The following is a 27,787-nucleotide window of genomic DNA, read 5'->3' on the forward strand; positions in this document are numbered from 1 at the left end:
AATTTAATTCCTTTCTTGTTTGTGTGTGATGGATACAATCCTGTTAAGTACAAAACAGTTAAATCTGGGGAGGTTGGAGCTGGATAATTTTTAAGGTCCTTTCCAAACCCAAACCATTCTCTGATTTTATGATACTGAATTTCTCTCTTAAAATCTAGACTTTTATTTGGATTTACAGAAAAGAATAAAATCCAAAGAAGCCTCCAAAGTTCAAATTTCATACTTAGAATTTATGGAACAAATACAGACAGAAAAAGAGAAACACATATAGAAGAGTGTGTCAAAATGAAGCTGCTGGATTCCAGTAACTGTGGTTTATCAGCACCTAAGAAATTTCCAGAAGTATATAAACAACTTCTAATATAACACTGTTTTTAGAAGATTTACCTGATACAGGTAAATCTTTTAAGGTCTTGAGAACCAAGATGCAGATGTGTCATCAAGATAAATCTTCATTGCTCTTCTAATGAAACAACTCATTAATTTTCTGGAGGAACTTGTTTCTGTTCCATGATGTGCACAGGTGATGTTCCCCTGCCATGGCACTGTGCAAGAGGTGTCCAACATAGGCTCCCAGAAACAGGTTCCTTCTAAGGGAAAGAGTTTTCATGGCCTTCTATTCACTTAGAAAGCATACGAGCATGGGAGGCAGGGGCTGTACCTGCTTTGAACTGTGCTAAAACTGCCTATATGTTCTGTGGATTGTTTTAGGTCAGTGGGTCAGAAGCAGGAGGGACAGGAAGCAATTTGAAGTTGTTGCCATCTAATGGCTCTTCCACGTTCTTGCCCTCATTCGGAGTGAGTACAATAGACTGCAGAGAGCCGGCGGTCGAGGTGCCACTGTCCTCTGTTGTGGCACTGATCCCTGAGCAGCTCATCTCTTAACTCTGCTGCTTGCCTTTTTCTCACAAATGTCTCTTTATGTAACACTGAGCTGAACTGATGCGTGAAAGCTCTGGCAGGGTGTACTGCAGATTATCATGCACAGATGTGTACTGACGAATATTTTAGCTCTGTACCAAATCCACTGCAAAACTTGCCCTGGATTACTGAGACCTACTTTGAATCCACAGGTCAAAACTAATTTTATTGTATATTACAATATTATTATTAAAATGTGTTATTATTAATTTACCTCAGAATATTAGTGAAAAGGAAAGAGCTGAGTCATTAAAGCTGAAGCTTTAAAAAGGGCCAAGCAATTAATAGTCTAACCATAGCTTACATATATTTGATCATTTTTTGGTTATGTTTGCTAATTGAAAATATGGAGGATGAATGTCAACAGCTTTATTGTTGATCATGTTTCCCACTACATTCCTTGGAGGTGTATCAATCAGGAAAGTCTGTCACACAGTAGATGGAGGTGTCTGACACTTAGAGACGGGGAGAGGAGTATGTTTGACATGCTGATTCTGGACCATAAGGAAGCACTTCTCTCTTCAAGGCAATCCAGGGAAGCCCCTTTACAGAGCCATCATAGCCTTGGTGCCTTGCAGAACTCCTTACCAGTGTTTCTGTGTCATACATGCCTCATCCACAACTAAAATAACAGAAGTCGGGCTCATTTTAACTCAGCCAGCTGAAAGGGTAATTAGTTCTGTGACTGTGAAGAGGCCCACGGGACTGTTAGTGACTGTAAGTAATTACATTCTTCTTCTTATCCAAAGTCTGAGCTCCAGCAGTAGAGTAATTCCCTGTATCTATGGACTCAGTAGAACCAAATTTATGATATTAATCTATGAATATGCTCTTTGTAAATCTCTCAAAGTATTTTGTAGTGTCCTTGGGTAAGGCTATCTTGCCCAAGCACAACTCTCTTTTGTGCTTTGCTGAATTTGTTTGCAATGACTGTCCATGTCCAGATAGATAGATCTGTAGAGAAGTTGTGTGTCTATAGAAGAAAATACTTGAGCATGACAAATTGCCCATTTTAGAAATGCCTGGGTTTTTTAGCTGCACCATCCATTAGTGGGAATACAAACTGCTGTCCAGAAATGGCAAAATGTAAGCCACCTGCTAGCACCTGGTCACACTGTGGAATGCAAGACAATTATCAAATCCAGGTGTGTCTTATATTGATGATGGACCAGTGATGTCTACGCTACATTAATATTATTGATGAATCAAGAATGTGACACCATAACAGGTTTTGGACACTGTTCAAAAGTATAGAAAATGAAGAAAAGCTGTTTTCAAATTAGCAAAAATATCTTTTGAAGATAGGCAGGTATAGATATTTCAGAAATGTGTGAAACTGTGACACGAGGAACCTTTTTATGCAGTGGTGTGTAATTTGTTAGGATTACACCGTTTCCCTAGTCAAAACTTAAAGTGATCCTTCAGCTTTTTATTAATTTGCATTTATTCAAGGTTTGAATATAAAATTTGGTCTGCTTCGTTAGCATACTAATACCTTAACAGTTGCAAGTATTTATTCTTTAAAAGAGGCTGCAAATCAGTTTATTCACAGTAAAATTTGCTTAATGCTATGTAAAAATTTAAGTAAAAGAAGAAAAAAATCTGTGCACAGATTGTGGAAAGGGGATGATCAAGTGACACATTTCTTTGTGCCGAGCTTTTTTTATTCTTCCGGCATTATTTAGGTGGAATGTCCGTTTCCTTTAAAAAAGATAAAACTGTAGTGCAAGCAGATGCAAAAGAGGCATTGCTAAGACAGGAAAGAGTGTGAAATATCTCAAAAGTCATTATAATGTCTATCTGCTTTTCTCTTGTCTCGGCTTGGTTTTCCCTAGTGTAAAGAACCCAAGAAGTCACATACACTAAATATATATATATATATATATAAATGTAATTCCCAGAACCTACATGTCTTCCACAGAAAGGGAATATGTGATATAAGTGGAATTATCAAGGCAATTCAAAAGAGGGGAGCACAAGAAACCCCAAGCCCCAGAATCCAGTGTCCTTACCATTCTAGGGGAACTCTGCTGCAGTTCACATTCCAGGGATTTATAAATTCTCTCCCCTTCTTGGCCCGGCCATGGGTCTGTCCTCCTGCTGCCCATCCAGAAGCATTGAAATAGCATGTTTAAAGACTGAGCAGAGATTCTGGAACTTGTGGAGCTCTTACAAAAAAGGTGGGTGCATCTTGTAGCTTAGTAGAGAATCTTAATTCTTCTAGCAGTGCTTAGTGTTATATGACTTGGGATGGAAGACAGAGAGGAGCTCCCTGGGTGAGGCTGGTGGAGGGGAAATGATCTGCAGAGAAGCCAAAGCCCAATGCCTCTTTTGTACATACTGAAGTTTTGTTGTATCTTTGAGAGGCTGTGAGTGTTGGTTTTCTGGAGTGTGTTAGTGCAGGAGAGAGTCAGCTTGACCTTGACGAGCTTGAGGAAATCCAGGGGCATAGCTCGCCAGCTCACGTGTATCAGCAGGATTTGGACTTGTGAATGAATCAGGATGTGGCTGTGACTACCTGTTTTGATTGTATGCTAATTTCTCCATAAGAAACATTTCCCTGAGTGTCAGAATAGAGCAATTGGGTTATGAAATAATGTGTCAGTAGTTGTTACCTAAATACAGCCCAACAGTTTTCTCAACTGACTTTGCAATTTATCTCTCCTTTTAGGAACTCTTGGTCAGAGTAGATTATAAAGCTGGTCAAAAATACAGCAAGGACATTATACTGAGGCATCGTTTCTTGTTTAACAAAGGAGGATAGGCTTATAAGTTTATTATTTATCACTTATGGACTTAATGTGCTACAGGCTAGCACAACAAGAATCTGATTAAGCTTTAATATTTGTTTTGAATTTAATTGTGTCACACCCATCTTTGAAAAGCTGCTGTTGCTGTTTCTGGTTTTCTAATCCTATGCCTGAATCAATGCCTGCTTTTCTTAAAGGAGCAGACTTTGTGGTAGTCCATCATGTCTGCAGTACAGCAGTGCCTGGCATGTTCCAGAACACTGAAGTGTGTAACCATGTTTAGAGGGCACAGAGCAGGACCCTCTCTTCACCTGACAGAGTGAAATCTGTTGTAGCTTTTTGCTACAAAGAAAAGTTCTGAGTGCTCTTCAGATATACATTGACAGTATTTCATAGAAGCCTGTTCCTCCCTGAACTTGAAATACCTACTTCTTTGTCCTCTTGAGTAGACAGAATTCAAGTTTTAATTTCAGAAGCTTTTTCTTTAGGTTGTTTTGAATGGGTTTGTGCAGCAAAGAGACTTGTGATCTCTGCAAATACCTGCTCAGTGTTTTGGGATAGCAAGTTGTTCCACTGGTTGTATTTAACTGAGGCACCTTTAAAAGCCTGACATTTGGGTAATAGTTTCATATGCTGCTGCCCTTTATGATTTTTCTCATGGTAATTTTGTAAAATCTTTTCTGGTGGCTGACACTACATAAAATAGGCATCCTAAAGTAAATGTTTACATACAGGCAAGAATTCAACATTTTCAATATTATTAAGGCAACAGGAAGACAAATATTTTAAAATGCTACCAGTCTCATTTTAAAATTAATGTATATTCTTGGCATTAAATTCTTGTCTTGTTTAGAATGCAATAACTGGCAAATATTATGGGCTTTTTCTGTATTTGATTTGGGACATCTCAAACAACATATTCTACTCTTGAGATTGCTCATGTGTTGACAGCTTGGATGTGCTCTTGTTTACTTTCTGATTAGATCAAAATAAAAATATGTGCAGCTAGACCAGTTTTAATAACTCTGAAGATATGCCAAGGCTCGTTCTCTTGGTGTCTGCTTTCCCATAAACCTGTTTAGAATGTAAGAGTTATTCTTCACAACAAATTTCTTTGTTTTGCATCAGATGAAAATGTTAAGGTACCTGATAAATTTGTGGGTTTCCCCACTGTTGTTAAATGCTGTGGAATTTTTATTTAAAAACTCTTCTCCCCAAGCCCACTTTTTCTAGTGGCACAGCTTTGCATACAGGTCAGCATGCCTTTTCCTTATCCTTTACCTCACGAGTTCCATGGATTATATCCTTTATGGCTGAATCCCTTCCCTGGTAGAGGTAATCCTTGCTTTTGCCTCTGCTCTTATGCAGCTCAGATGTCTTTTGGTGTTTTCACAGAACTCACAATCAGTCTCTCAAAATTTCATATACAGCCATAGCTTTCATTAGTGCTTTCCTTCTTGCTTTGTCACTTTCTGGGCTCCCAAATTCTGTTGAAGTGGTTTCACTGTTAGTTAATGTTATTCCAAGAAATATGTCGCTCACAGTACTAGGATTGATCCTTTTCCTGGGTACTGAATATTAGGTATTGCTGTCTTTTTATTTCTGATATAATGCATTCAGAAATGCTTAGCACACAGCTACAGGATTTTAACAGAAGATTAGGGAAGTCTGGTTTGTGAAGACTGGCAGTTTTATTTCCAATTAAGTGATCATGATGATGATCCTATTGCTGCACTCAGAAAGGCAGTGGCATTTTAATGTCTGAATCCAGCTTTCAAGTGACTGTCTGGACCATTCTTTACCTTTATCAGGAAATGGGGAATTTGTTTGTGTTTTTTAAGGAAGTACTCTGAAATTTTCACCAGCAGAATTATTCAGGTAAATGTCTGCTAAGTTTAGGGTTTTCAGAAAGAAGCGATGAACGGATTCAGTTGCAGTTAAATATTCTCTGCTGTTTAAAGAGAGGACAATATTCTTTCGCAAGCATGAGATGAGTGCAGTCTGTGTGCTTCATGCTGTGTCTGCAGCATCAGCAGCCACTATCAGAGACTTACTGCAAGGACTTTAGCTTTAAATATCAGCCATTAGCAAATCACTGACCTTTGTTATGAGTATCTAACTTAATTCTCAGTTCTCTGCAAACCTTGTTGCATCAAATCAAAATAGTTCAGTGCCTTTTACAGGTGGTCTGACCCTTTCCACAATCAAGATGGGATCTAAGGTTTTGCCCTCCCCAGCTGTGAGAAGGTGGTTGAAGCATTGCAGCCTGATTGGCAGGTGCATTTTGCCAGGCTGCCATTCCCTGCAACCCCTAGTGGGTGCTAGGTGGAGGTGTCTGAAGTCTCCTCTTTGAACCATGCCTGTCTTCAGCTTCAGCTTGGTATCCTGGACATAGTTATCCATATTTTGAGCTTCAGACAAACATATGGTAGTCAAGAATTAACGAAAAAAACCAAACAAACAAAAAAGGAAAAAAAAAAGAAAAGGCAAAACCAAACAAAAACCAAAAAAAATTCCCACCAAACAAGCAAACGACAAAAAACCCACCAAACAAAAAAAAAAAACCAACACAACAAAAGCACCACAAATATTTGCCTGTGCGGACACTTGTAACATTTCTTTGAGATTACTTTTTATTGACTTTCTAAGCATGCTCTTTTAGAACTGCTAGGACATATGAATAGGTCAGTGAGAGAGCAAAGCAGTTTCCTTACGAGCTCTACAGGAAACTTCTGGATGTTGCTGTTTTTCCCATAGTCTTGTTTTTAGTGTCTTCTCAGCTCTTAAGTTTTTCTCTCTTCTGCTCTCACAATGTAACATTACACAGATTTAATGATTAGTCACAACTTCATCCCTTTTCATACACAGAGTTGTATAACTATCCTAATTAAACATGCGCATGATAAAATTGCAAGCTGGAAAGAGCTGCCTGGGCTTGGATGATAGCAATTAAATGATTTATGTTTACAGGCATCAATATTTATCTTATGTCTACCGTCTGTCCTAGCTTGTCATCTATGGTTCCATGTGTAGTTCATTGGCTTTAGTAAGCAATCCATATTCTTTTCTCTGGACTCTGTGTTCTTGGCTGAGGAGAATCTTGCTCTTCGAAAGATTATGGAGTAAGACCATATTCTCTGAGTTTCACAAACACTCTTAGTCTTTCTGTCTTCACCTGAGGATTTTTTTCTGCTAAAGTTTCAGAAATAAAAGGTTTCAAGGTGCTTAAAATAAATGAGTCACTGTCTCCTCCTGCCCCCAATTGTTCTCAAACAGGGAGTTCTTGCTAAAATTATTTAGGGTGATGCCCCTGACAAAAATATGGATGAACCAAGTCCCAGTTTCCACTGAGCTTCAGTATGTTAAACAGACACAATTTATTTTTCTTTTCTGCAGTTCTCCTTGGCTCTGGCGGGGTCAGAAGCAGCAGTAGCACTTTGGCTGTTCCCAGTTGAGTCATTTGGAATGCAAATCACTTTGCAGTGATGCCAGAGGTTCCCATTGTGCTGGGCTTTATATAAAACGCGTGACAGATTGTCAGCTTTGTCACATTCCCTGGGCAGCAGGGGAATAGGTAGAGGCTTCAGCTTTGGATTCAGATAACACTGGACTAGTATCAGAAAATCTTTGTCATCTTTGTGTTGCAGATAACTTATAAATCATGTTAGGATATTACATTGAGTGCTTCAGCATGATATTTTCATACTAACATGATTTCTCAGTGCAAATAAATTTCTTCTGGGGAAGCTTAGCAGAGCATGTGCTCTGGGGAATACAGTCCTCCTGAACCCTTCCCTGCTTTTCTTCTCTGCCTGAACTAGATACGAAGAGCAGAAGTGAAGTCTGGGGAAAATACCAAGCAGTATAAATTATCTGCTCTTGATTGATCTTGCGGTATCTGAGCTGCAGGGATTTGGGGTTGCAGGAGCATGTGCTTCATCTACATACAGGATATTGTAGGAAGGGTGTCTCTTGTGCTGTAAAAATGTGCTGAAAGTCAGGGCAGGAACTGTCCTCCCAAATGGACAAATAGGAATCTGGGTAGATTTCCATGAAAATAAAGCTAGTGATGGACTTTTACTCTGAGCTTTGCTGTCTATTAAATATCTTGGTTATTTTTGTATGAAACCAAACTTGGTACTGAAATATCTCTTGAGAGCTGGATTAAAATTGGTCTTGTGTGAGTCTGTGCTATACTAGAGATTAAATAAATTGTGTTGAGCTTTCATTGCTATTCAAAGCTTTTGAATTACTGTGGCACTGTTTCAAAAATATTCGGAAGGAAACACTGAACTTTCTTTCCCTGTTTAGCCCCATGTTAGCAGGACAAGGCCTGAATGACTTTGCCATTTCAATTTTAAATAAAGAAAAGTTTAAATTTCTTGAGGAAAGCAATTTGAGGACTGTGGAATGTTTTTTCAATTATTGTGCAAGTTTTAATTTCTGAGATTATAAGTTTTGATTCTTTTGAGTAGTTCTGTCAGAAGAATTCACATCACCAGCATTAGTGAACTTAATAGGAAAACTGATTATAGTGGCTGTAAATGTTACTATTTAGCATAGTGAATGCAAAGTGTAATAAGAGAACATTTAAGGCTGTTGCACAACTCTATTAAAAGTCCCCATTGTGGAAAAACTATGTAGCTGTCACCCTGAATTATTGTGCCCAGGGTTTCAAAGATGCTGCTCTTTTGGCTCTTGAACATCATTTTGTGGATACAGTAGCTTCTTAAAAATTAGGTTTTGATTAAAAGACTTTGAACAAATGCCTTGTGTTAAAATAGGACCTCATGTTCTCTACTGTCACACTAGGTTCTCTGTAGTTTAAATCCACTCTAAATCCAGAATCTTGGTGCTGAAGTCGTTTGCCTTATACAGCTCCTCTCTGAGGGAATGTGAATTGGAGCAAGCAGATGGAACAAGCAGATGAGCAGATTTTGCAAGCATTTTGAAAATAGGTCTTGAAAAGGTTTTTAGTATAGGAAGCAAATAAGTCTGGATGAATAAGAATGAAACTTCGCAAGGTTTTTTTTCTTTCTGGCTTTGGTTTTTCTAAAACTTTCCTTTCTTTGAAATTATAATTACCCCGTGTTCAAAATCCTCTTTTTTTAATGGGGTCTTTGCATTAAAACGTGGGTGCTCTCTCTGCTCTACAGGTGATTTTATTCTTTTTCGGCAAGGCTTATGGTTTTCCTATTATCCTTGTACCAATAATTTTCCCTTTGGGACAGGAAATAGTCTAGAGGCAAGACACTATGAAAACAGATGGGCTACACACTGAAAATGGAGCTGATGAAGCTGACAGCCTCTTTGCGATCCTATCAAGCGTGTCTTTGTATGGGTGATAAAATCAGCAGTCAAACTTCCACCAAGTTTTTCAATTCTCTTTTACTTTGCAGACACATAACCACGCTGGGGAACTTGCATAACTCTTCCCAGCAACATCCACAGCACTGCCTGTGCTAAGGGCGCTCGAGCAATATTCTCATATTCTCACTCATCTCCTAAATGTTTTTCTGAGAGTTGCCTGTTTAGGTATTCAGATCTGGAACAAACGTACTTTTGAAAGCTAGTTCGGACTGCACACAGTAATTATAATATGGGAAGTACTGTGTAACCAGCAGTAGAGATCTGTTACTATGTGTGGAGCTGCAGAGAGTTTGCATGTTAATGCCCTAATTTGAAAATCTGGGTTTGAAGGACAAGGCATGAGTAGAGTGCCCAGTAGCATGTTCCATGTGCCACAGATGGCTTAGATTAAAACCTCGAGTTGTCAAATGGCTTTCCATTTGGAAAACTGGAAAATTCATCTTGTGAGCAGCATGCCATGTTAATTTTAAATATAAATTAAATATTTTTTCCCTTTTTATAGGAACTGGAGACATTGTTGCTGTCATGATTACAGAATCGAAGGTTAAGGAGATCCTGAATTACTTGGAAAAGAATATCTCTGTCCTGATGGCCATAGCAGTGGGGTCCCGTGTTCCTCCGAAGAACTTCAGTCGGGGCTCTCTAGTCTTCGTGTCAATATCATTCATTGTTTTGATGATCATTTCTTCAGCATGGTTAATATTTTACTTCATCCAGAAGATCAGGTACACAAGTGCACGTGACAGGAATCAGGTAAGGGGTCTCTTCTTTTCTCTTAAGTTATGGAGATAATATTTCTGTATACAATAATCAATAGAGAACAAATGGTTTCTAAGGAATGCCCATCAAACTGGTGTTCAGAACCTCTTTGTTCCAAGGCAGAGCATGTTGCCAGACAAGGATTTTTATATAGCAAAGTGTTTTCAACCTGAGCAGCACCAGTATAGATCCTAATACATGACAGGAAAGAATAGAACTGAAGCAAAATACTTGGAGTTTTAGTTAGTGTAAGTCCAAAAGTAAGATGAATTCTGTGTTGGCTGAGTAAATATGTACTGGATGTATGTTGGGAATGGGGAAGAAAGTTAAATTATGAATCGACTTGTGTAGTATGGGGGAACACTGAGCAAATGTTACTAATTCTCTCTATGCTCTTAAGGATACCTTCTGTAATAGTTAAGGTAATTCAGAAATTGTATAAAAGTATTCCTAAATCATAATCTATCATGAATGTTAGGGTAAGAAAACTAAGGTGTAGAGCTGCTTAGTGGTCTGTGTTGACTTTCAACTTTATTTAAGATCACCCTTGGTAAGGAGTGCCTAATTCTCCTGGTGATATATTTTAACTAAAATTTTGTCCAATATACCTTGCTTACATTCCTTTTCAACTCTTATGGCCATACTCAGAGACCCAGACTAAATCAAATTGTCAACTCAAACACAGATTAAACTTTAGAAGTAAATGTTTTACTAGTGTGGACTTAATGACCTTCCATAGTATGCCTTGGCTTTTATTGAGAAGGGTCAGTAAGCCTTGGGAAATCCATAGTGTCCTCTTTGCCCTGTCTCTCTGCCAAGGCTAACTTAGAAACCTCCTGACCTCTAGTCAAAACCTCCTGACCTCTAGTCACTGTCCCCCTTTCCCCCAAATTACAGGTGATACACGGCAGCTGGCTGTGAGGCAGTTCTTTGGTGTTCTGTCAGACCTAGAACAAATTCAAGCTTACAAAGCCTTGGTGGTGGCACAGGATTTCCTTTTCAGTTACTATAAATAGTGTCTGATGCTGCAGGTCCCATGGGCATCCTGTAGATTTTCCTAAGGATGTCATTCTTAAATGACCACACTGTAGCCAGTACTTAGTGTGGTCCCTTGGGATGGTGAAAGTTTAAATATAACTGTAACTTAATGAATGTCTGTGGAATACTAAATTGTGCCTTCTCTATCCCCTACATGGCTCTAGGCTTCTTCCAAATGTCCACGTTTCAAAACAGTTGCTCCATTGGGAAAGGGCTCTTAGGACCTTTTTTCTTTCTTTAAATTTTTACAAAGGTCAGGAGAAACTTGATGAAAATTTTATGTGGTTTAAAAAGCTGAGCTTATTAAACTTTAATAAGAAGGTGGCGACAGCTACAGCTTACTTTTAAAGAGCTTTGAGAGCTTTCACAAAGACTGTACTGTTAGTGATGAAATAACTTGGTTTAGGCTATGATCTTGTTTTTAAGTTACGTCAAGGTGCACGTTTTTCTGTTTTTTAAATCAAAGCCATCAAAAACTTGCTGTGTTTTGTAGATAACACAAGCAGATATTGGTATTTCACATGGTTATTCTTGCGTGCTTCCATTGGAGGTGTGAAACTCTTTTGCATGTGAAAGTGACCTTTTCCATCCACATGGTTGTGGTTTTTAAAGTCAAGCATATGGTCTGTGCCTGTGCCCTAACTTAGCAAAATAGCAAATTCTGAGTGTTTCCAGTGTTAGCATGAAAGAGTATTTGTTAAAATTAGAAAATAGAAGAGATTGACCTCTTCAACGGAAGAGATGAAAGTTATTATTTAGCAAATTTATTTACGTAAAAGAACTTCAATATGTTGGAAGAATTCTGCTGAAATATTATGCTCTCAGTGGGAAAATAATCTTTAAAATTTCTTGTAGTGCATATACAATCACATGCAGTGGAATGAAATACAGATACTACCCACATTTACTTGGCTGGTAGTGTTGAGCATTTGAGTTAAATGCCATTTCAGCCTCGTTCCTCTCAGTAATCACTCTTTTGGTTATGCAATGGTTATCTACTCCAGCAGTGTGCCCAGTGTGTTCTGTGTCGTTCTCAGGCCAATATGCTTGTTCCAGGGCACGTAATTTAGATCTGTTTAAATTGACCAAATTCTTGCATATTGAAGTTAGGGTGAGATTTTTGACTCTAGGAAGCATATAATTTCCTATCCCAGCTCTGCTTCTGATGCTGGGCTTCCTACATGGATATGCTTCAGTAGCTGGGACTGTGTATCTGATTTTTTTTCAAATCCTTGCTCTAAAAAATACAAAATTAGAGCTGCTGTTCTGTGAAACCACAAGGAAGAAAAGTGCTTATGTAATTCTAGAATAAGTGGTACAGTCAGTTGCGATGCAGACTTGTGACATCATTGTGTTTCTCAAATAAAAGCAACTTTCATTCCAGTTTGTGTGCAGGGAAATGTGTGATACAGGGGGTACACCTTATGAAGGATTTGGGTTTCAGTTTCATAGAAGGTGGGCACAAAACCCCACACATGGATTGCAGGCTGCAGGAAAGGTTTTGAGAGCTGCATTCTCAGATGCAGCCCATCCCTTTCAAAGGTGGAGTACTCGGTACAGGTTGGCGGGGAAAGAGGAGATACGTGAACTTCTGTTTTTTAAGTCAGTTTTAAACCAAGTCTGATGTCTCATGTCACTGAAGGAAGACAACAGGATCTTTGTTTCATTCAGTGCCCACCTTTGGGACCCCAGTGGGTAAACAGTGACAAACAGCCATTCTTTGTTGGCTGGGAACTGGGCATTTCAGTAGGAATCAGCACTTGAATGTCAGAAAAGGCTCCTTCCATCTAACTGTGGTGGTCATGAAGCAACATAAACAGCAGAAAAATAGTTTGGCCTCTGCATGCAGATTGAGGTTATCTTCAAACCAGTATTAATTTCAGCTTAATTTAAGTCTGTATTGGCTTATTTAGATTTCGTGACCCATCATTTTTTTCTTTTATGAGATTGTGGTGGTTTTGGGTAATAGCAAGAGAGAAACTAGGTTACACTGGGAGGATCTTGTGCCTCTCAGAATAAGATCAGCCTGCTCAGGGGGGAAATATAAAAATAATTCAAGCTTAAGAGAACAAGCAGTGTATTACAGCACACTGAATAAAAACCAGTATGAACAGAGTACAATGGAAATCATCAGGAGGGGACATTGCTTCAGCTTTTATCCTGCAACCTGGCTTTGATTAGTTTTGCACATCAGTGCTGATTCACTTCTGTGGACTTCTATACAGTCCCTGAGTTTTATGCCCATGCTTATGGAGAGCATTTGAGGATTCAGCTGTTGGCTATTTTTCCTTCTCAACAAATCTCAGTGCTTTGCTGTGTTTGCATTTTGTCTTATGTGTTGGCCTGCTGCCATAGTGTGTATTGCAATGGTATTACTGAGCCCAAATAAGTCATTATAAAGGACACTAATGAAGCTTGTTTATCAGGGTTAATTTGTGTTCTCTTCTTTGTCACTTTATTAGCGTCGACTTGGAGATGCTGCCAAGAAAGCCATTGGTAAATTGACAACCAGGACAGTAAAGAAGGGTGATAAGGTATAATAAGATTTCAACATGATAAACTTGAGTGTCATGTTTATTTTTTTTCTGGGGAAACACTCTCAGTTTTTTCTTTCAGTTTCTGATTTATGACTTTGCCTTCCTTGTTGGAGGCTTACTTTGTCCTGTGGCACAATATTTTGTGTAACTGTTAGTACTGATGTGTGCTGTAAGTCTGTATATTTCAAAGAAGTTTTTCTTGCTTAAATACTATTTGCACTCCATCTGGCAACTGTGACTGAGGGTGGTTTTGTGTGCTGGCTGGGAGGATGTCCTGGCATGAGTACATAAGGGCTGGCATTGTTTATGTGGAATTCTTAAGCTTAGAACCTTTCCATATATAGGTTCTGTAAAGGAAAAATAAATATAAAAGACAGATAATTGAAGATATCTCTTAAGTAAAATACAACTATTCAGTAAGTTAAGGGGGAGCATAAAGAGGTATTTCAGTAAATGTTACTCCAAGAACATTTCTTGCTGGTATACAAACTAAAATATATGGTGTGGTATGTTGTAAGCTTTTTCCACTTTATGAGCAGTATTACTTTATTTTTGATTCTGAAAGGAAAAAATAGTCATTAATCTTGCTTAATTTTTTAGCTTTAATTTTCAAAAGGCAGGGAAATTCTGGCTATGATTTGATTTTTAAAATCTTATTTCCTAGGGCCTTTGTATTGTGATTCCTTTTTATCTTTCTTGTCAACACTATCTGCAGTGGGAGATTAGGAAGTGATAGGAAAATTTGCTTCCAGAGAGAAGGCAGAGAAAATGTCTTTCTGTTTTTCCTCCCTCCCTATGTAGTTTTATTTCAAAACAGCCCACTGCACTAAATCTTTTCTGGAATGGGAGAACATAAAGATTAGAGGAACTTTTCCATGTTAAAAAATGTTGTTGTCTTGCCAGTTCTGAATTTATGCTGTCAAGTGCTGTGTAGGTTGCAGTGCAGACAGCATGAGGTGCACATGCAGGTGAACAGAGTGGGAAAAACCTTTTTTTCCTCAGAAGAGCCATCAGGATTCTCTGTGTGCTGCCCTGGCTGCTGCTGACCACGAGTGGCTGTGGCCTTGCTCTGGTCCCTGTCTTGGTGTCTGGCTTGTAGCTGGTTGGCATCAAAAAGAACAGTGACGTTGAACTAAGAGAAGGAACAGCCTATTTTTTGTCACAGGCCCAAACATTTTAAATATGTATTGTTGATGCCATATTTATATCCATATGAAGTCCCATCTTTTTCAATTGGAATTTAAAAATACCGTATTTTAAAATAGAATTTTAAAAAATCTTAACTTCTGGAAAACAGAAAAGAGAAGAGTCAGTCAATCTGTGATCCTCATGTTCATGTCTGGATAAGAGCAATGATATTTCTGCAAGTAAGCAGCAGACACAAATATGGGACTACTCTGCAATAAGTAATATGTGCTAGTTCTGGTTGTAAAAATGAGCCCCAGAATTCTTATTCTGCCAGAACAAACAAACAAACAACAACAACAACAACAACAAAAACCAAACAAAAATATCCCTGGATGAAATAGCCCTGGATAAATGTTATCTCCAAGCTGGAAGTAAAAAACAAAAGGAAATCTAGGAAAAATTCCACTATATTTTATAATGATTTCACTGAACATTGGAATCATTTAGGCCTTAGCTTATGTTTCAAATGGTGATTTACCAGCTCAAAAAAATAGGAGTTTTGTATGTAGGAGATGCTTTTCTTGCTTAAGTCATGTTGAAGTATAATAATGCAGTCATTGGATTTATAGCTTGGTAACAGCTACTTGGCACAAAGCAGTTCATGTACTAGTCACAACTACTTTGACATTTGTCATAGCTTTGACTCTTGACTTGAATTCTCATTCTATTCATTTTAGGAAACAGACCCAGACTTTGATCATTGTGCTGTCTGCATTGAGAGTTACAAGCAGAACGATGTTGTTCGCATTTTGCCATGCAAGTAAGATAATGAAGTTGCTTTGTTTGGAAACTGTTATCTGTTGGTGCTCTTTTGCTTCATTTCATGTGCATTGTAATTCACAAATGCATTTGTTCGATGTTTTCAGTCCTAATAACAGCCACTTTATTTTAGACTATGGTGCCAGAAAGTGTGAGTGTGGGTGCTGGCACTATTAGGACAGTGGAGATTAAACAGAATTATATTAAAGATATTGGCAGTGGAGCTATTGAGATTGCAGTGAGGTGGAGGGGGGTGCAGGTTTAAGGACCAAGTCATGGGCAGACTCAAAAAACTTCAGTATAAGGAGCCAGGTACAGCTGCAGCATTCTGCACAGTAGATGTGCAACAGCTGGCTGATGGTTTCCAAAACTGTAGGAAATAGAAATGCAGTCTTTGCAACCTTCATACCTCCTGACATTAGTCAGCTTCTGTGCTGTCATCTGTCTTTGGTCTCTTCAGTGCAGTGTGATCTTGGCTTGTATCTGAAGATTTGTACTGGCTGGTGATTCTGCATTAGTGCTTAAAATATAACAACTTCTACTCCTTTTATGGCACTGTGTTGACATTTACAGGTTTTCAGTTTGTTTCCATTCCATTTCCATTCTTGAGTTGTTTTGGGACATTTTCTCTTTGAGAGATGCTTTTAAATACTTTTCCACCTGGTGGCTGATTTTGATGCATCATACATTTTGGTAGCTTCAGGCATTACCAAGGACATCTTTCCCTTGTGTTCTGAAATGCAAAGCTTTCTCCCCATCTCCAGGCACAAAAACCATGTGTAAGTTAGGTTGTGTATATGCAGCAAGATCCAGTAACTTGGCTTGTACTTGATACATAAATGGTTCTGCATGATACTCCAGAAGCAACAAAGTCATGTGTTGGAGTCAATCTCCAGTCAGGCAGCAGCAGCACATAAGAGCTCATTATTGGTCTTCTAAATCCTCCTGCAGGCTGTTCTGAATAGCTGGAATATCTTCTAATGTGCAGTGTATTTCCATCATCATAAAAGGAAAACACTATTATTTTATATCTTATTGATCAACATATGTGTGCATTATACTTCTGAAGCCAAAAATCTAATTCAGTTTACTGTTCTCTGTGTTCCTTACCTCTTGGACAGTAGGAAACGGTGATGTGTTTTAGATTCTTAATGTTGTTTAGTTAACATACTCTACAAATGATTATTTAGAAACTCCAATTAAAATATTTAGGAATAGAAGAGCTTGGTCTTAATTAGTAAAGGTTTGGGAGCTTTTAATCATGTGGGTGTGGGTGTGTTTCTTCTTTACAATTCGGTCATTTTTACTCAAAGTTGATGTCCTCTTGCTCTAAAAAATGTACTCCCAAGTGTTAAGTAAAGATTTCAGAGTTACATCATTTATTGCAATCTCAAGTGAAGTTTGTGTAGGTGAATTAAGCCCTGCTCTTTTGATATGTTATGCAGAAGCTTAGTCGGAAATTAGAGGAGGAACTTCTGGAAACTGCACACCAGTTTTGGACCACTGAGATGATTGTTTGCCTCTTAAGAAAGCATCTCTTTTGTACTTCAGGGTGGTACTGTGAGGCTCAAGGACGTGGAATGAAAGGTCACAAGTCCCACCCCTCTGTGCCTTTCTCTTGATACCAAACAAAAGGCAGGAGGAGGTCCTTGCCAGTGAAGAGAGAATGAGTCTTCCCCCATAGGAAAACAACTCTTCCCACTGAGCACAAGGCAGAGTTGGGATTAAAAGCCAACTTCCTTAGTTGAACAACTGCCCCCGTCCAAGCAGTGGATATGTTGCTCATATCCACAGATACAATACAGACCATTTAAACAAGGTGATCATTAATACTTTTTTTAATTTAAAAAAAAAAAAAAAGAAAGAAAGAAAAGTCCTTTTCCTTCATACACCTTTGGTGAGCTGCAGTCCTGCAGGCAGGAAGCTCTGGGCCCTCAGGGATAGTTACAGCTGTTCAGGGAGCTGCATGCAGGTGCACCTGGCTGCCACCTCAGCACAACCTGCCCCAGTGCAGTCTCCCATGTAAGGGAGAGATCAAGGCTCTTGTGTAGATCGTTTTCGGTTCTGTTTTTCACAAGAATGTAAGGTCAGCGAAGGCTCAGATTACATTCCTGCCGAAGGCTGTATGACAACTTTTATGTTCACTTTCTACTTCTTTTTTACATCTCACTTTTCATTTGCTGCAGCTCAGCTTTTGAGTGCAAAACCATCTAGGCTAGACACAAACAGTGAGATGGATGCTTTCCACAAGACATTTTTATATTTGTGGATGAAAAGCCAACTACTACCTGCAGAGATGGGCCCAATAAATATCAGATTCCGTGTAAGATTTTTCAGTCTTCAGTGCCTGAAATGCTTCTCCCCAAACCTTGTTTTGGAGGTTTAACTCCTTTCTACTTTCTCATACTTCAGCCTCCCATTTTACCACAGCATGAAATGTTAGTTTAAACAAAAAAACAACCCAAACAGCGCACAGACTATAAAACAAAGCCTACAAGAGAGCTTCTAAGCCATCTGAGAAAATAAATTGCAAGAAAACCGTGGAGAAAATTACTTGACCAAGAGAAAGCAAATGAAAGGCTAGAAATTCTTCTTACTGTGCTTGTTGGGGAAGCTGTAATCATTAGACAGTAGGAATCACTGGCATGAGGCATCCTTGCTGCTTTCATCAATTTAAAAGTAGCCTTTCCCTTTAGTACCACAGTTATTCCCTGCAGTTAAGTATGGTCTGTCACTCTGTGCCTCAGCAGAGGAATCTGGGCAGACACACAGCAGGCAAAATCTACCAGCAGCTGAGCAAGCTGCACCTAAAATTCTGTGGTGAAACACCACATTTGTGATGTAAAGTTTCATGGCGTGCGGGAAATTGTGGCCAATCTAAAAATAAAGTATGGTTAAAATGGTAGAAATTCTACTGAATTGTTTGCAATAGCTCATTTTGTGCTTTAGAGAGAGAAGTATGTTTAGTACCAGCAGCCTATGGACATACCTATAGCTTTAGTGCACTGAGGGACAAGCAGCCATCTGTTTCAGGCTTCCAAGCTTGAGGAATGTGTCTTTTGTGACTGTCATTACGTAAGGGAAAAATAAGTAGAGGAAGCAAATGTCAGAGGGATCCTAGCAAAAGACAAACTTCATGGACATTCTCTTTCTTCAGGTAATTTTATTCTACCATCACACTGTTGCATTTAGGGGCTGAACAGGCACTAGGTGGAAAGTGATCAGGAGTGGGTAGTGTGAAGGATTAGTGAGAGATAAGGGATGGGGAGAGCAAAGTGACAGGTTAGAGAAGAGCAGAAAATGACATTGGAAAGGGCAGAAAGATATCCTGGGAAGGAAGGAATTAACAAGGTAGCAAAAGAATTAAGAGTTGTGAATACTATAAAATAGATGGCTTTTGAGCCAAATTCTTAATTTCTATCCTGGGCAAGAAGGAGGAAAGTGACAAAAGTGACTAAACCTGATTTTCATATTTTTATCTGTTTGATTCTGTGCTGCTGCAAATAGCTACCTTTTTCTTTTTAAGACCAAATTAACACAGAGTCTTGATGGCATCCTTTCTGCCTCCTGCAGTGCCTTGGACCCCAGGGCCAGGGGAGCAGCTGCCCCCAGCAGTAGCCAAAGATGCTCTTTGCAACAGCAAAGGTCCCTTTGGTGGGATGCTGCACTGAGAGCAGGGAAGGGTAGTGAGCTTTAGGGAAACAGCACTTGAAAATCATTCAACCCTTCTCCTCCTGTGATGTGCAAATTTGGAGGCCTTACACCACTAAAAGAGATTCCTAACTCACTTTCTCCCCTGTGAAATGCTGCAAAGAAGCCATGTTGTACAAGAGTTGGTGTTACGGTGTTTATTACCAGCTGGAGGGCAACTGGCTTGGGTGTGCTGACAGAGTGGAAAAATACCTGCAGGTCACCTGCCTGGAGTTGTGCCTGCATGGGAGACTCCATCAGTGCTGCCAGCCTGGCTGCCAGCCCTGCTTCCTCCAGCCTGAGGCTGGAGAGGCAGCAGAGGCTGTGTCACGCCTGACTCCCCAGCGTGTGGCTCCTGAGGGAACATCATCAGTTGTCGTGACCAAGAGCAACTTGCTGGGAACTCTTCAGATTTATGGTCCTGGAATACCAATGACAGAAATAGGAAGAGGAGGAAGGTTTATGAGAGCAGAAATTGCGAGGGCTTACTTTGTCAGTGTGAGGTTTGAAAATAATTCTTGTTTGCTGTCGTCATTGCTGTATAACTCCTTTTTAACTCTTGCAAACAGACAAATCCAGACAGAGCCTGAGCCACAATAATGCTATCAGCAAACTTTTTAAGAGGTAGAGAAACTCTGTAAGTAGTAGGCAGAGCCATGATTTCTAAATCAAGAACCTTTGGAGAGCTGCACTTCTTTGAAACACATTAATAAACATCCATGAAGGTTTAGGAACTAAAAGCAAAGAATTAGGGGGTCACAAAAACAATTCGGCTGTGTATATAAATATATCAAAGTGCTAATGGCTTTTTAAAATAAGTTATAATATTTAGTGGATGCATGTTGGCATCTACATCAGTCGCCTGCTTCACTTGATCTGAGTGCTTCTACAGCACTGATTAGCCAATAATGATATAATAAAGCTGTTTTCATACTTCTGTGGAGTCTTGATGTCTGCTCTTGCCCAAAATATTAGATTTTCAGGTTTGTTCTACTTTAAAAAAACAGACTCCAGAGACTTAAAAGAAAACAAGCAAATAAAAGTCATAATTTGCCTAACATAGAAAAATAGCATCTCTGTATGTTTCAGAATATTTAAAACCATTTTGTATCACCCAGAGTTTCTAAACATTGTTTCCTGTAGTTTTGTGAGTAATGAAGGGAATGCGTTAAGAATAATAATAGAAGTGAGTCTATTTTGGGTGATGATTTGAACACAAGTCGCTGTACAATACCCTGTTTTTTGTGATTGCCATCTTGCTAGAGGACACAGGCCAGCCAAGTGACTAACTGAGGTTCTTTAAGTTTTTATTCCTGCGTTATCTGGGATAGAGATAAGCAAAATTCTTTTGCTCCCTGTCTATCTTCTACTGACTATTTTACACCCTAATTGTGCGTCTTTAATTAGTACAGGTAGGACATAGAGCTGTAGCTGCCTAGAACTTCGTAATGTTGATATTCTTTAGTCCCTGCATCAGTCTGAAGACATGGAACATAATTATATACTGTCTTTTGCAATGTTTAACAGTTCCAGGAGGCCTTTCAGAGACTTAAAAGCAGATAATCTGGCAACGTGCCTCGTTTGGTCTCTGGTGTTAAAATCCCAAAGGACAGGGAGCAAAGAGCTCCCGAATTCCATGATGAGCTTTCTGAGGCACAGAGCACAAGTGTAACCCGAGCAAGGAGGGGGCAGAGAATATCTCAGCTTTATGCTGCCTTGGGGGCACACATGACCACCTCTTGCAGACCCTGCTGATGCCTCAAATAGATGGCAAGAACTGCTTGTTCTGCCCCTGCCCCTTTCCCTGCTGGCTCCAGAGCACAGCTCTTCGCTGATTAAGCAGCCCTTGTAATTGCTGATCTTTGTCATGATCACCAGTCTGTCGTGTTTGGGTGTGCCTGCTCTTACTGGCTTCTTGCTCTGCAGTCAGCACCACTGGAAATGAAGGATCAGGGCTCTTATCATTGGAGTTATCATAGGCAGTTACTCAGATTGGGTTTTTATGAGTATTTGCTGAATCTATATTGGGTAGACAGTCTTGTGATACCCATGCCTGCCATGAATATCCTCTGAAAAGTTCTTTGCCTTTTGGAAAGCTAAGAGAGCATTCATTTCCTTTACTTCCTTTAATTTATGTACCTTGTTTTGGTCTCTGCATAGTCCTTTCTTGTTATACTGGTTTATATCAATCCCAACACTGTTACATTATATTCGTGTGTGTGACTAAGACTTTGAATGCAGTGTAGGAGGCAATGCAGACTGTTGCCTATTGCAGAGTTGCCTGCTGTGCAAGTAGGAGCACAATTTGCCTTTCCACCTCTGAAAGCCCAGTTTGCCTCTCCTTTTATTTTTATGACAATCATATCATGATGGACATTTTTTCCTTCTTGATATCAAGAAATACTGATGGCAGGGGGAAAGCCTTCTTTTTACTTCGATATGATAATTATAAAAGCCTTTTCAAAGTCAAACAGGAATGTGTTTGGGTTGGTTCCACTGACTTGTGAACAAAATTGACAGCTGATGGATCTATGCTCTTCCTACACAGTTTATGGTCAAATTCTGCATCAAAACTGAGACAAGACTGTAGACAAGTTATGGTGGGAATGGCATTACCTTGGTTCTTTTACCTTACATCTTCTACTCATATCCACAGTAAAAGGGGGGTGTGAGGTGGGAATTAAAATCTTCAAGTGTTTCCTCCTAATTGAACTATTAGTAAAGAGTGACAACAACAAGCAAATTTTTTTAATTACTGCAATTACCACAGAATACTGGCAATTCTAAGATTTGCATGTATTTTAAAATTAAAAAAAGCAACTATCCAAAATTTTAAGTCATTTTCATTGTATAAAATAGAGTTGTTTGCAAACTATGTATGTACCTTCTCTGTTCTTCTAGGCACGTGTTCCACAAAGTCTGTGTGGATCCATGGCTCAGTGAGCACTGTACGTGTCCAATGTGTAAACTGAACATTTTGAAGGCACTGGGAATTGTGGTAAGTTGCTCTGTTGTGAGCTCTTCTTTCTCCCATGTCTGAGACCCAGAACAGGAAGAATAATTTTAGGGGAGAGAGGGGTAAGGGTATTCTAGTACCCTTACTGAGAAAATATTAGGGGGGTTTTACCAATTTCTTTGCTGCTGATTTGTTGTTGGTCCTTCTTTCCCTGGTTGGTCATTGAGAATATATTGTTATATTTGCATTTATGGCAATTATCTGCTGGAAGTATGCTAGATTCTCTGTAATCTTCCCTTTTCTCAAGTCCTTTCAACCCTCGTTATATTTACTCTGTGAATCTCGTGTTCTCGTGGTTTCCTGTAGACAGTCTTAAATTTGCACATTAAAAGCCCCACTGTAGCCAAGGGCAGTGAGTTTTCCTCAAGCAGGTCATGTCTTATGGGATCCCCATAAGACATTATGCTTTGGTTGACCAGTTCACAAAGGGATAGCAATGAAACCTCAAAGAAGATTTTTTTAATCTTTCCTGTATGAGGAAAAAATTATAAAGTGGGAGTGATGCTCTTTTCAGAGTAGGAGAAGAACATATGGAGAGACTGTCTAAACTAGTTTTTGATTCAAGACAGTGAGAATAATCAGGCCTCCATTTTTAGCTGCGTCAGTTGCAAATTTGCACATTTCCGAAGAAATAGTAGCAGATATATTGTGGATGACCTGTTTTTGCAGTTAATAACATACCTGGGTTTTTAGCAGAGGATACAGTAGAATTCAGAGTTTATCATGGTTGTGGTAAACCATACAGGCATAGGCTATGATACAAGTGTATTTGAGTCCCATCCTTGTATCTCAATCATTTTTTCTGCTTCTTCTTTCTCCTCTTAAAGAGGTGACTTCAGGTAGAAGTTGTTCATTCATGCATTTCTCTCCTGTGTGACCTCAGCACAGCCACAGTGGCTGAAAGAAGTGTGTGTGGGTGGGTTTATTCAATGTATAGGTTTGCTACCCATAGAACGTTCACTGCTGTAACATGGAGCTGTGTTTTTGCCCAGCCCAACGTGCCATGCACAGATAATGTAGCCTTTGACATGGAGAGGCTCACGCGGGGGCAGCCGGCGAGCAGGCGCTCGGCGCTCGGCGACTTCGGCACCGACAGCTCCCTCAGCCTGGAGCCCTTGCGCACCTCGGGCATGTCCCAGCTGCCACAGGACGGGGAGCTGACACCAAGGTCAGGAGAGATCAACATTGCAGTGACAAGTAAGTGTCCTTTGGCTCCCAGTACCATCCTACGGATTCCGTGGTGTGTGTGTCCCTCTGTGCTGCAGGGCCCTGGTGATGGATGTCCCTGCAGGGACAAAGGTGACCTCAGTGCCTCTGCAAGAGGCATATGCTCCTTACTGGAACCAATAACTTTAGGTATGACAGTGCCAACACTTCCATTATTAATGGTATATCCATTTAGATCTGCATGCAAAGAACCCTGGATGAACTAAAATGGCACCAAAATAACCTTCGTGAATTCGGTAACCAGCACGAGAGGCTGGATTGCCAAAATTATTATTTATCCCTTCAGAATACTTTACGTGCAATAATTTATACAAATATAAATATTTTAGCTGACTGCTATTTCTGCAGACATTTTTTCCCCTGAGAACATTGCTACTGGAATTCTGATGTCACTTAGCAGGTGTTTTTTCTTATAAAATTTGTGAATTAAAGAAGCATTTGATGTACCAACATTTGAGTATTGTCCAAGTGTTTTATAACATCAGAAAAGTGTTCCTGCACTGCTTGAAAGCTCTTATCCATAAGAGCTGCATGGAAAATTTCCACTTACTGGATTTACCTAGGGTTTTTAATGTACAATAGCACTATAATGAATACAAAACTATTGCATCAGTTTTCCATGTACTGTATAGTCTCAACTTGATGCATGAATGGTTGTTTTTCTGGATGAATTGCAAAAAACAGAATCCATGCAGTACAAGAGTCTAATTTTCTCCTTGTATTTTGCTTATGTGCATATGTGATCTAGATTTTGAACTTAGTGGCACTGGTTGCCACTGATACATCTATACGAGGCAGTGAAACCAATGCAGTTCATTAGAGTGTTTCTTTAGATGCTGTAGCAAAGTAAATGTCTCATTTAAAAAAAACCCTCACCTTATGGAAAACACAGTCTATATCTAGAAATGTCCTGATCTGAGATGGGAAAATCCACCTACAAAATCTGGATTCTCCACAAAGCCAGTAAGTCACTTTGCCATCCAGAGTTCAGCCTCCGGTTCACCTTGCACTCAGTTGTCTTGTGGAACAAGAACAGATCTGTGGCTGTGCTGCTTCCTTGTCATGGGTGGGAAACTGTAGTTTTCTCTTTTTACTAACTGCCTTTTCAGAAGGTGTTTTTACTGTCTGTTCCCAGCTGTAGTGCTGCTTGTGCACAGATGGGATGCCAGGGTAAAACAAGAAATAACCACCAACAGTTCATTCTGATAATGTTTATAAAGTAAAGCTTTAGAAAGGGCTCTTGAAATGTTTGTATTTTATGGGTGACACATGAATTCTTTGATGCATGAGAGTTAAACCAAAAGCTGTATTCAACAACTGTGTTTGTATTCTGAACTGTTACTTATGCCAGGTTGATCCTGGGGAGAATTTTGAATAGTGAACATTCTTTAATAGACTTCTTTATATTACTTTTTATTTTTTAATATGTGTGTGTCTACTCCAGTGTTGAAATTATTTTTCTGCAGGTTTATCTGTCTATTAAGTGGAAAACTCTAGTTATGTTTTACTGTTGAGCAATCTATCCTGATTTTTGTTGGGTTTTAAGTAACACTATAACATGAATTCAGGAGGGAGGGGGCGAAGACACAGTTGAAGTACAGCAGTACTTTGGGTGTGCTTATGTGAAAGAGTTGCATCTCACCAAACCTAACCCAACCTGACAGTCGTCTTTCTGACTTGGGGGTGGACAGAGTTTTCATTACATTTTCCCTTGATCCTGCATTTCACTTTACATTGTTAAGTAACTTTTCTTTATCACTAACCCTTGGGCTCAGCCAGGAAATACTGTTGTGCCATGCTTTTTTTCTGCACCTCTCTCCACTTCTTCTTTGCTAGCCTTCTCCCGTCAGTAACTCTGTGGCTTAACCTCCTTCTGCTTCACCTCCTGGGGCCAGTCATGGCTTAGAAGCCTCTTGCCTTCCGCCAGTGGTGTTTGAGGGAAATATTGGCATCGCTTTCTCCCACGAGTGATTTCCTCCCTTTCCTTTGTCAACAGAAGAATGGTTTATTATTGCCAGTTTTGGCCTCCTCAGTGCCCTTACACTCTGCTACATGATCATCAAAGCCACAGCTAGCTTGAATGCTAATGAGTAAGTAACTATTCAGATATTTCTGTGCATTTCTGGTGGGTGTGTGTCATGGACAACATTGGGAATAAAATACCAAGAGAAGGGGGAATGTATAGTTTTCAAGAAATCAAATTTCCTGCTTTTCTCAAATGTTGAGTGTCTGTTAACAGCAGGTTTCAGGGTAAAGTCCCTCTTAATTTATATTTAGCTGGCTTACCTGAGGAAATCTCTTTGCTAAGTGGAGATGTGAAAAGGGGAAAAGAGAGAATATTTATGTTCAGTTTCTGATCACTGGTCTAGGTAAACATTAGATTTCTGCCATTAAATTCCCATGTTCAAAATTCACCTGCCAGTAAAACTTACTACCAGCACTTACCTTTGACAGTTTTCACCTCAATTTTATAGTCAAATTTCATATTAAACAAAAATAATTCTGTACTCCTAGTTGGCACACTTTCAGCTAAAGGGAAAAAAAAAGGTGTTTAAATAGAAAACTATCTTCTTCTTAGGTGAGGGAGAGATGAAAGCAGTGAATGCAGTACTGTTTCTCCTCTCTTAAATTAAGGGAGGCTTGCTTCCATGCTTTCTTAACCTATATAGAAACCCCCAGCCTCCCTTCAGACAGGCTGGACAAGAAATTACCCTAGCAGATGACTTCCAGTCTTTTTTTATAATTCTGTGTGTGGGCAAGTATAAATCTGTTCTGCAAATCTATTAACTAGGTACATCTAGCTATTTTCATGTAGGTTTACAGAATATCTGGGCTCAGGATATATGTTTAATCATAATTTAATTATTTATTTGTGAAGGCAAAGTGTCAACATCTTTCTTTGTCTCTGAACACCTTGACACAGCTGAGTTTCCATTAAAGTGCTGATCTCTCAACCAGAAGTGGGGTGAGATCCAAAGGAATGCTGCCTGGAAATGCAGCTTTATAAACATTTTCTTTGGTTTTTTTTCTTTGAGATAAGAGAAAGAAGGGGTTTGGATTTTTTTTTTTTTTTTTTTACTTTTACTGCTATTTAGAAAGTATAAGGTGTCCTTCTCAATAAGATGGAAACATGTCTAATAGTCTCCAGTGTAAAATTTTAGACAATCTCAGCTAATCATCTTCAGGAGGGTCCATAATATTGGTCATCAGGGATTTTTCATTACCACTAATTTGCAAATCTTCCTCTCTTCCTCCTCTTTTCATATGCTTATTCCAAAAGGGCTTCATGAAGAAAACTTTTAGAACTTCAAATAGCCCTATCAAGTCTACTGATTATTATTTTTTCCATTTGTCAAACTCTTGAACTTGCAGCCATCAACCAGCAACTTGGCAACATGGCTGCAGCTGAACATCGTTAATCTGCCTGGAAAAATAGCTTGGGAAGGCATGGGGCAGGATGGGCTGCAGAACAGGAATGTCTGCATTGCTGGGCACTTGCACGTCATTGGGAAGGAGGAGGAGCTGTAGCCCATGAAGTCTCATCCAGATGTGGGCACTGATAGCAGCTGCATTTCTGCCTTGCCTTGCAACTCCTCTTTTTGTTGCTCTGGGACTGTTTTTACTGCAAGGACAAGCTTGCACATTGGCAGGGACTTTGGGCCTGCAGCAAAGTGTTTTCACATTGATGTTCCCTCAGTACAAACAAAGGGTGTGCTGATACAAGGAGAGCTCCTTTTCTGAGTGACAGGAATTAAAATGCGAGCACATCGAGTGTGTACTTGAGACAGACTTGAGAAAACTCACAGCCACAGAAACCAGAGCTTCAAAAATCACTTATTTGGGTAACTGAAGTTCCTGGCTGTGGCCTTCAACCTCAGCAGCTCTTCATCTGAATCCTTTGGGATCTGAGCAGCCTCCACAAGTGCTGCTGGGTTCGACTACTCATTTTAGACAGTTAAAATGACACTGATGCTGAGATTTATTGTGTCACTGACACCTTCCCAGTGCCAGACAAAGAATTTCCTGTGCTGAATATCACGCCAGATATATGGCAGCTCCTTCTCATTGCTTTTTCTACTAAACATACCTGCTTTTTATGTTGCTCTCCATGTAAAAAGCAATGCTGGCATACCCTGCCTTTTTATGATAGTATTTCAAGAGGAACCAGAGGCATTTTTATTGTTTAAAAACAACAGTAGCAAGAATGAGGCCATGTAATACACTGATGCAAGTAAAAGGCTTGAAATTCTGCTTTAAAACTCACCTAAAACCATATCCCGTACCTGTTTTCTTGCTATGTCCTTCCCACAGCTTAAACATAGTTATTTAGAGCAATAGTTCCGGAGTTGTGAGTATATACATGTTTAGCTGTGTGTATGTATGTTTGTGTGCATGTATAAATACACACACATGCATTTTTAAATAGTTGTGACAAAAGTAAACATCGTCTAAGTGATAAGAAAATAAGGAACCAGCTGCTTTCTCTTGGTCTCAAAATAACCTTGCAGTACTAGTAATAAAAGTTTTAGGCA

At 39.4% G+C, this 27,787-nt stretch overlaps 1 protein-coding gene across 4 annotated transcripts in view; it reads left to right on the forward strand.

Moving 5' to 3' along the window:
• LOC121658060 (E3 ubiquitin-protein ligase RNF130-like) overlaps positions 1–27,787 on the forward strand; it is a 55,691-nt gene that overhangs the window by 14,748 nt on the left and 13,156 nt on the right. For 3 of the 4 annotated variants that reach the window (XM_042014459.1, XM_042014462.1, XM_042014460.1), the window contains 5 exons: positions 9,544–9,794; positions 13,301–13,372; positions 15,241–15,323; positions 21,914–22,010; positions 23,021–23,225. In XM_042014459.1, coding sequence (XP_041870393.1) covers positions 9,544–9,794; positions 13,301–13,372; positions 15,241–15,323; positions 21,914–22,010; positions 23,021–23,225 — 708 coding nt within the window. Of the gene's footprint in view, positions 1–9,543; positions 9,795–13,300; positions 13,373–15,240; positions 15,324–21,913; positions 22,011–23,020; positions 23,226–25,251; positions 25,346–27,787 lie in introns of all 4 variants that reach the window. The other variant, XM_042014458.1, reaches the window with a different exon arrangement.

Source organism: Corvus kubaryi, unplaced genomic scaffold, assembly GCF_017639235.1.
Source record: "Corvus kubaryi isolate FWS band 111438036 unplaced genomic scaffold, C.kubaryi_AGA036_p1.0 split2-37374, whole genome shotgun sequence".
Lineage (NCBI taxonomy): Eukaryota > Metazoa > Chordata > Aves > Passeriformes > Corvidae > Corvus > Corvus kubaryi.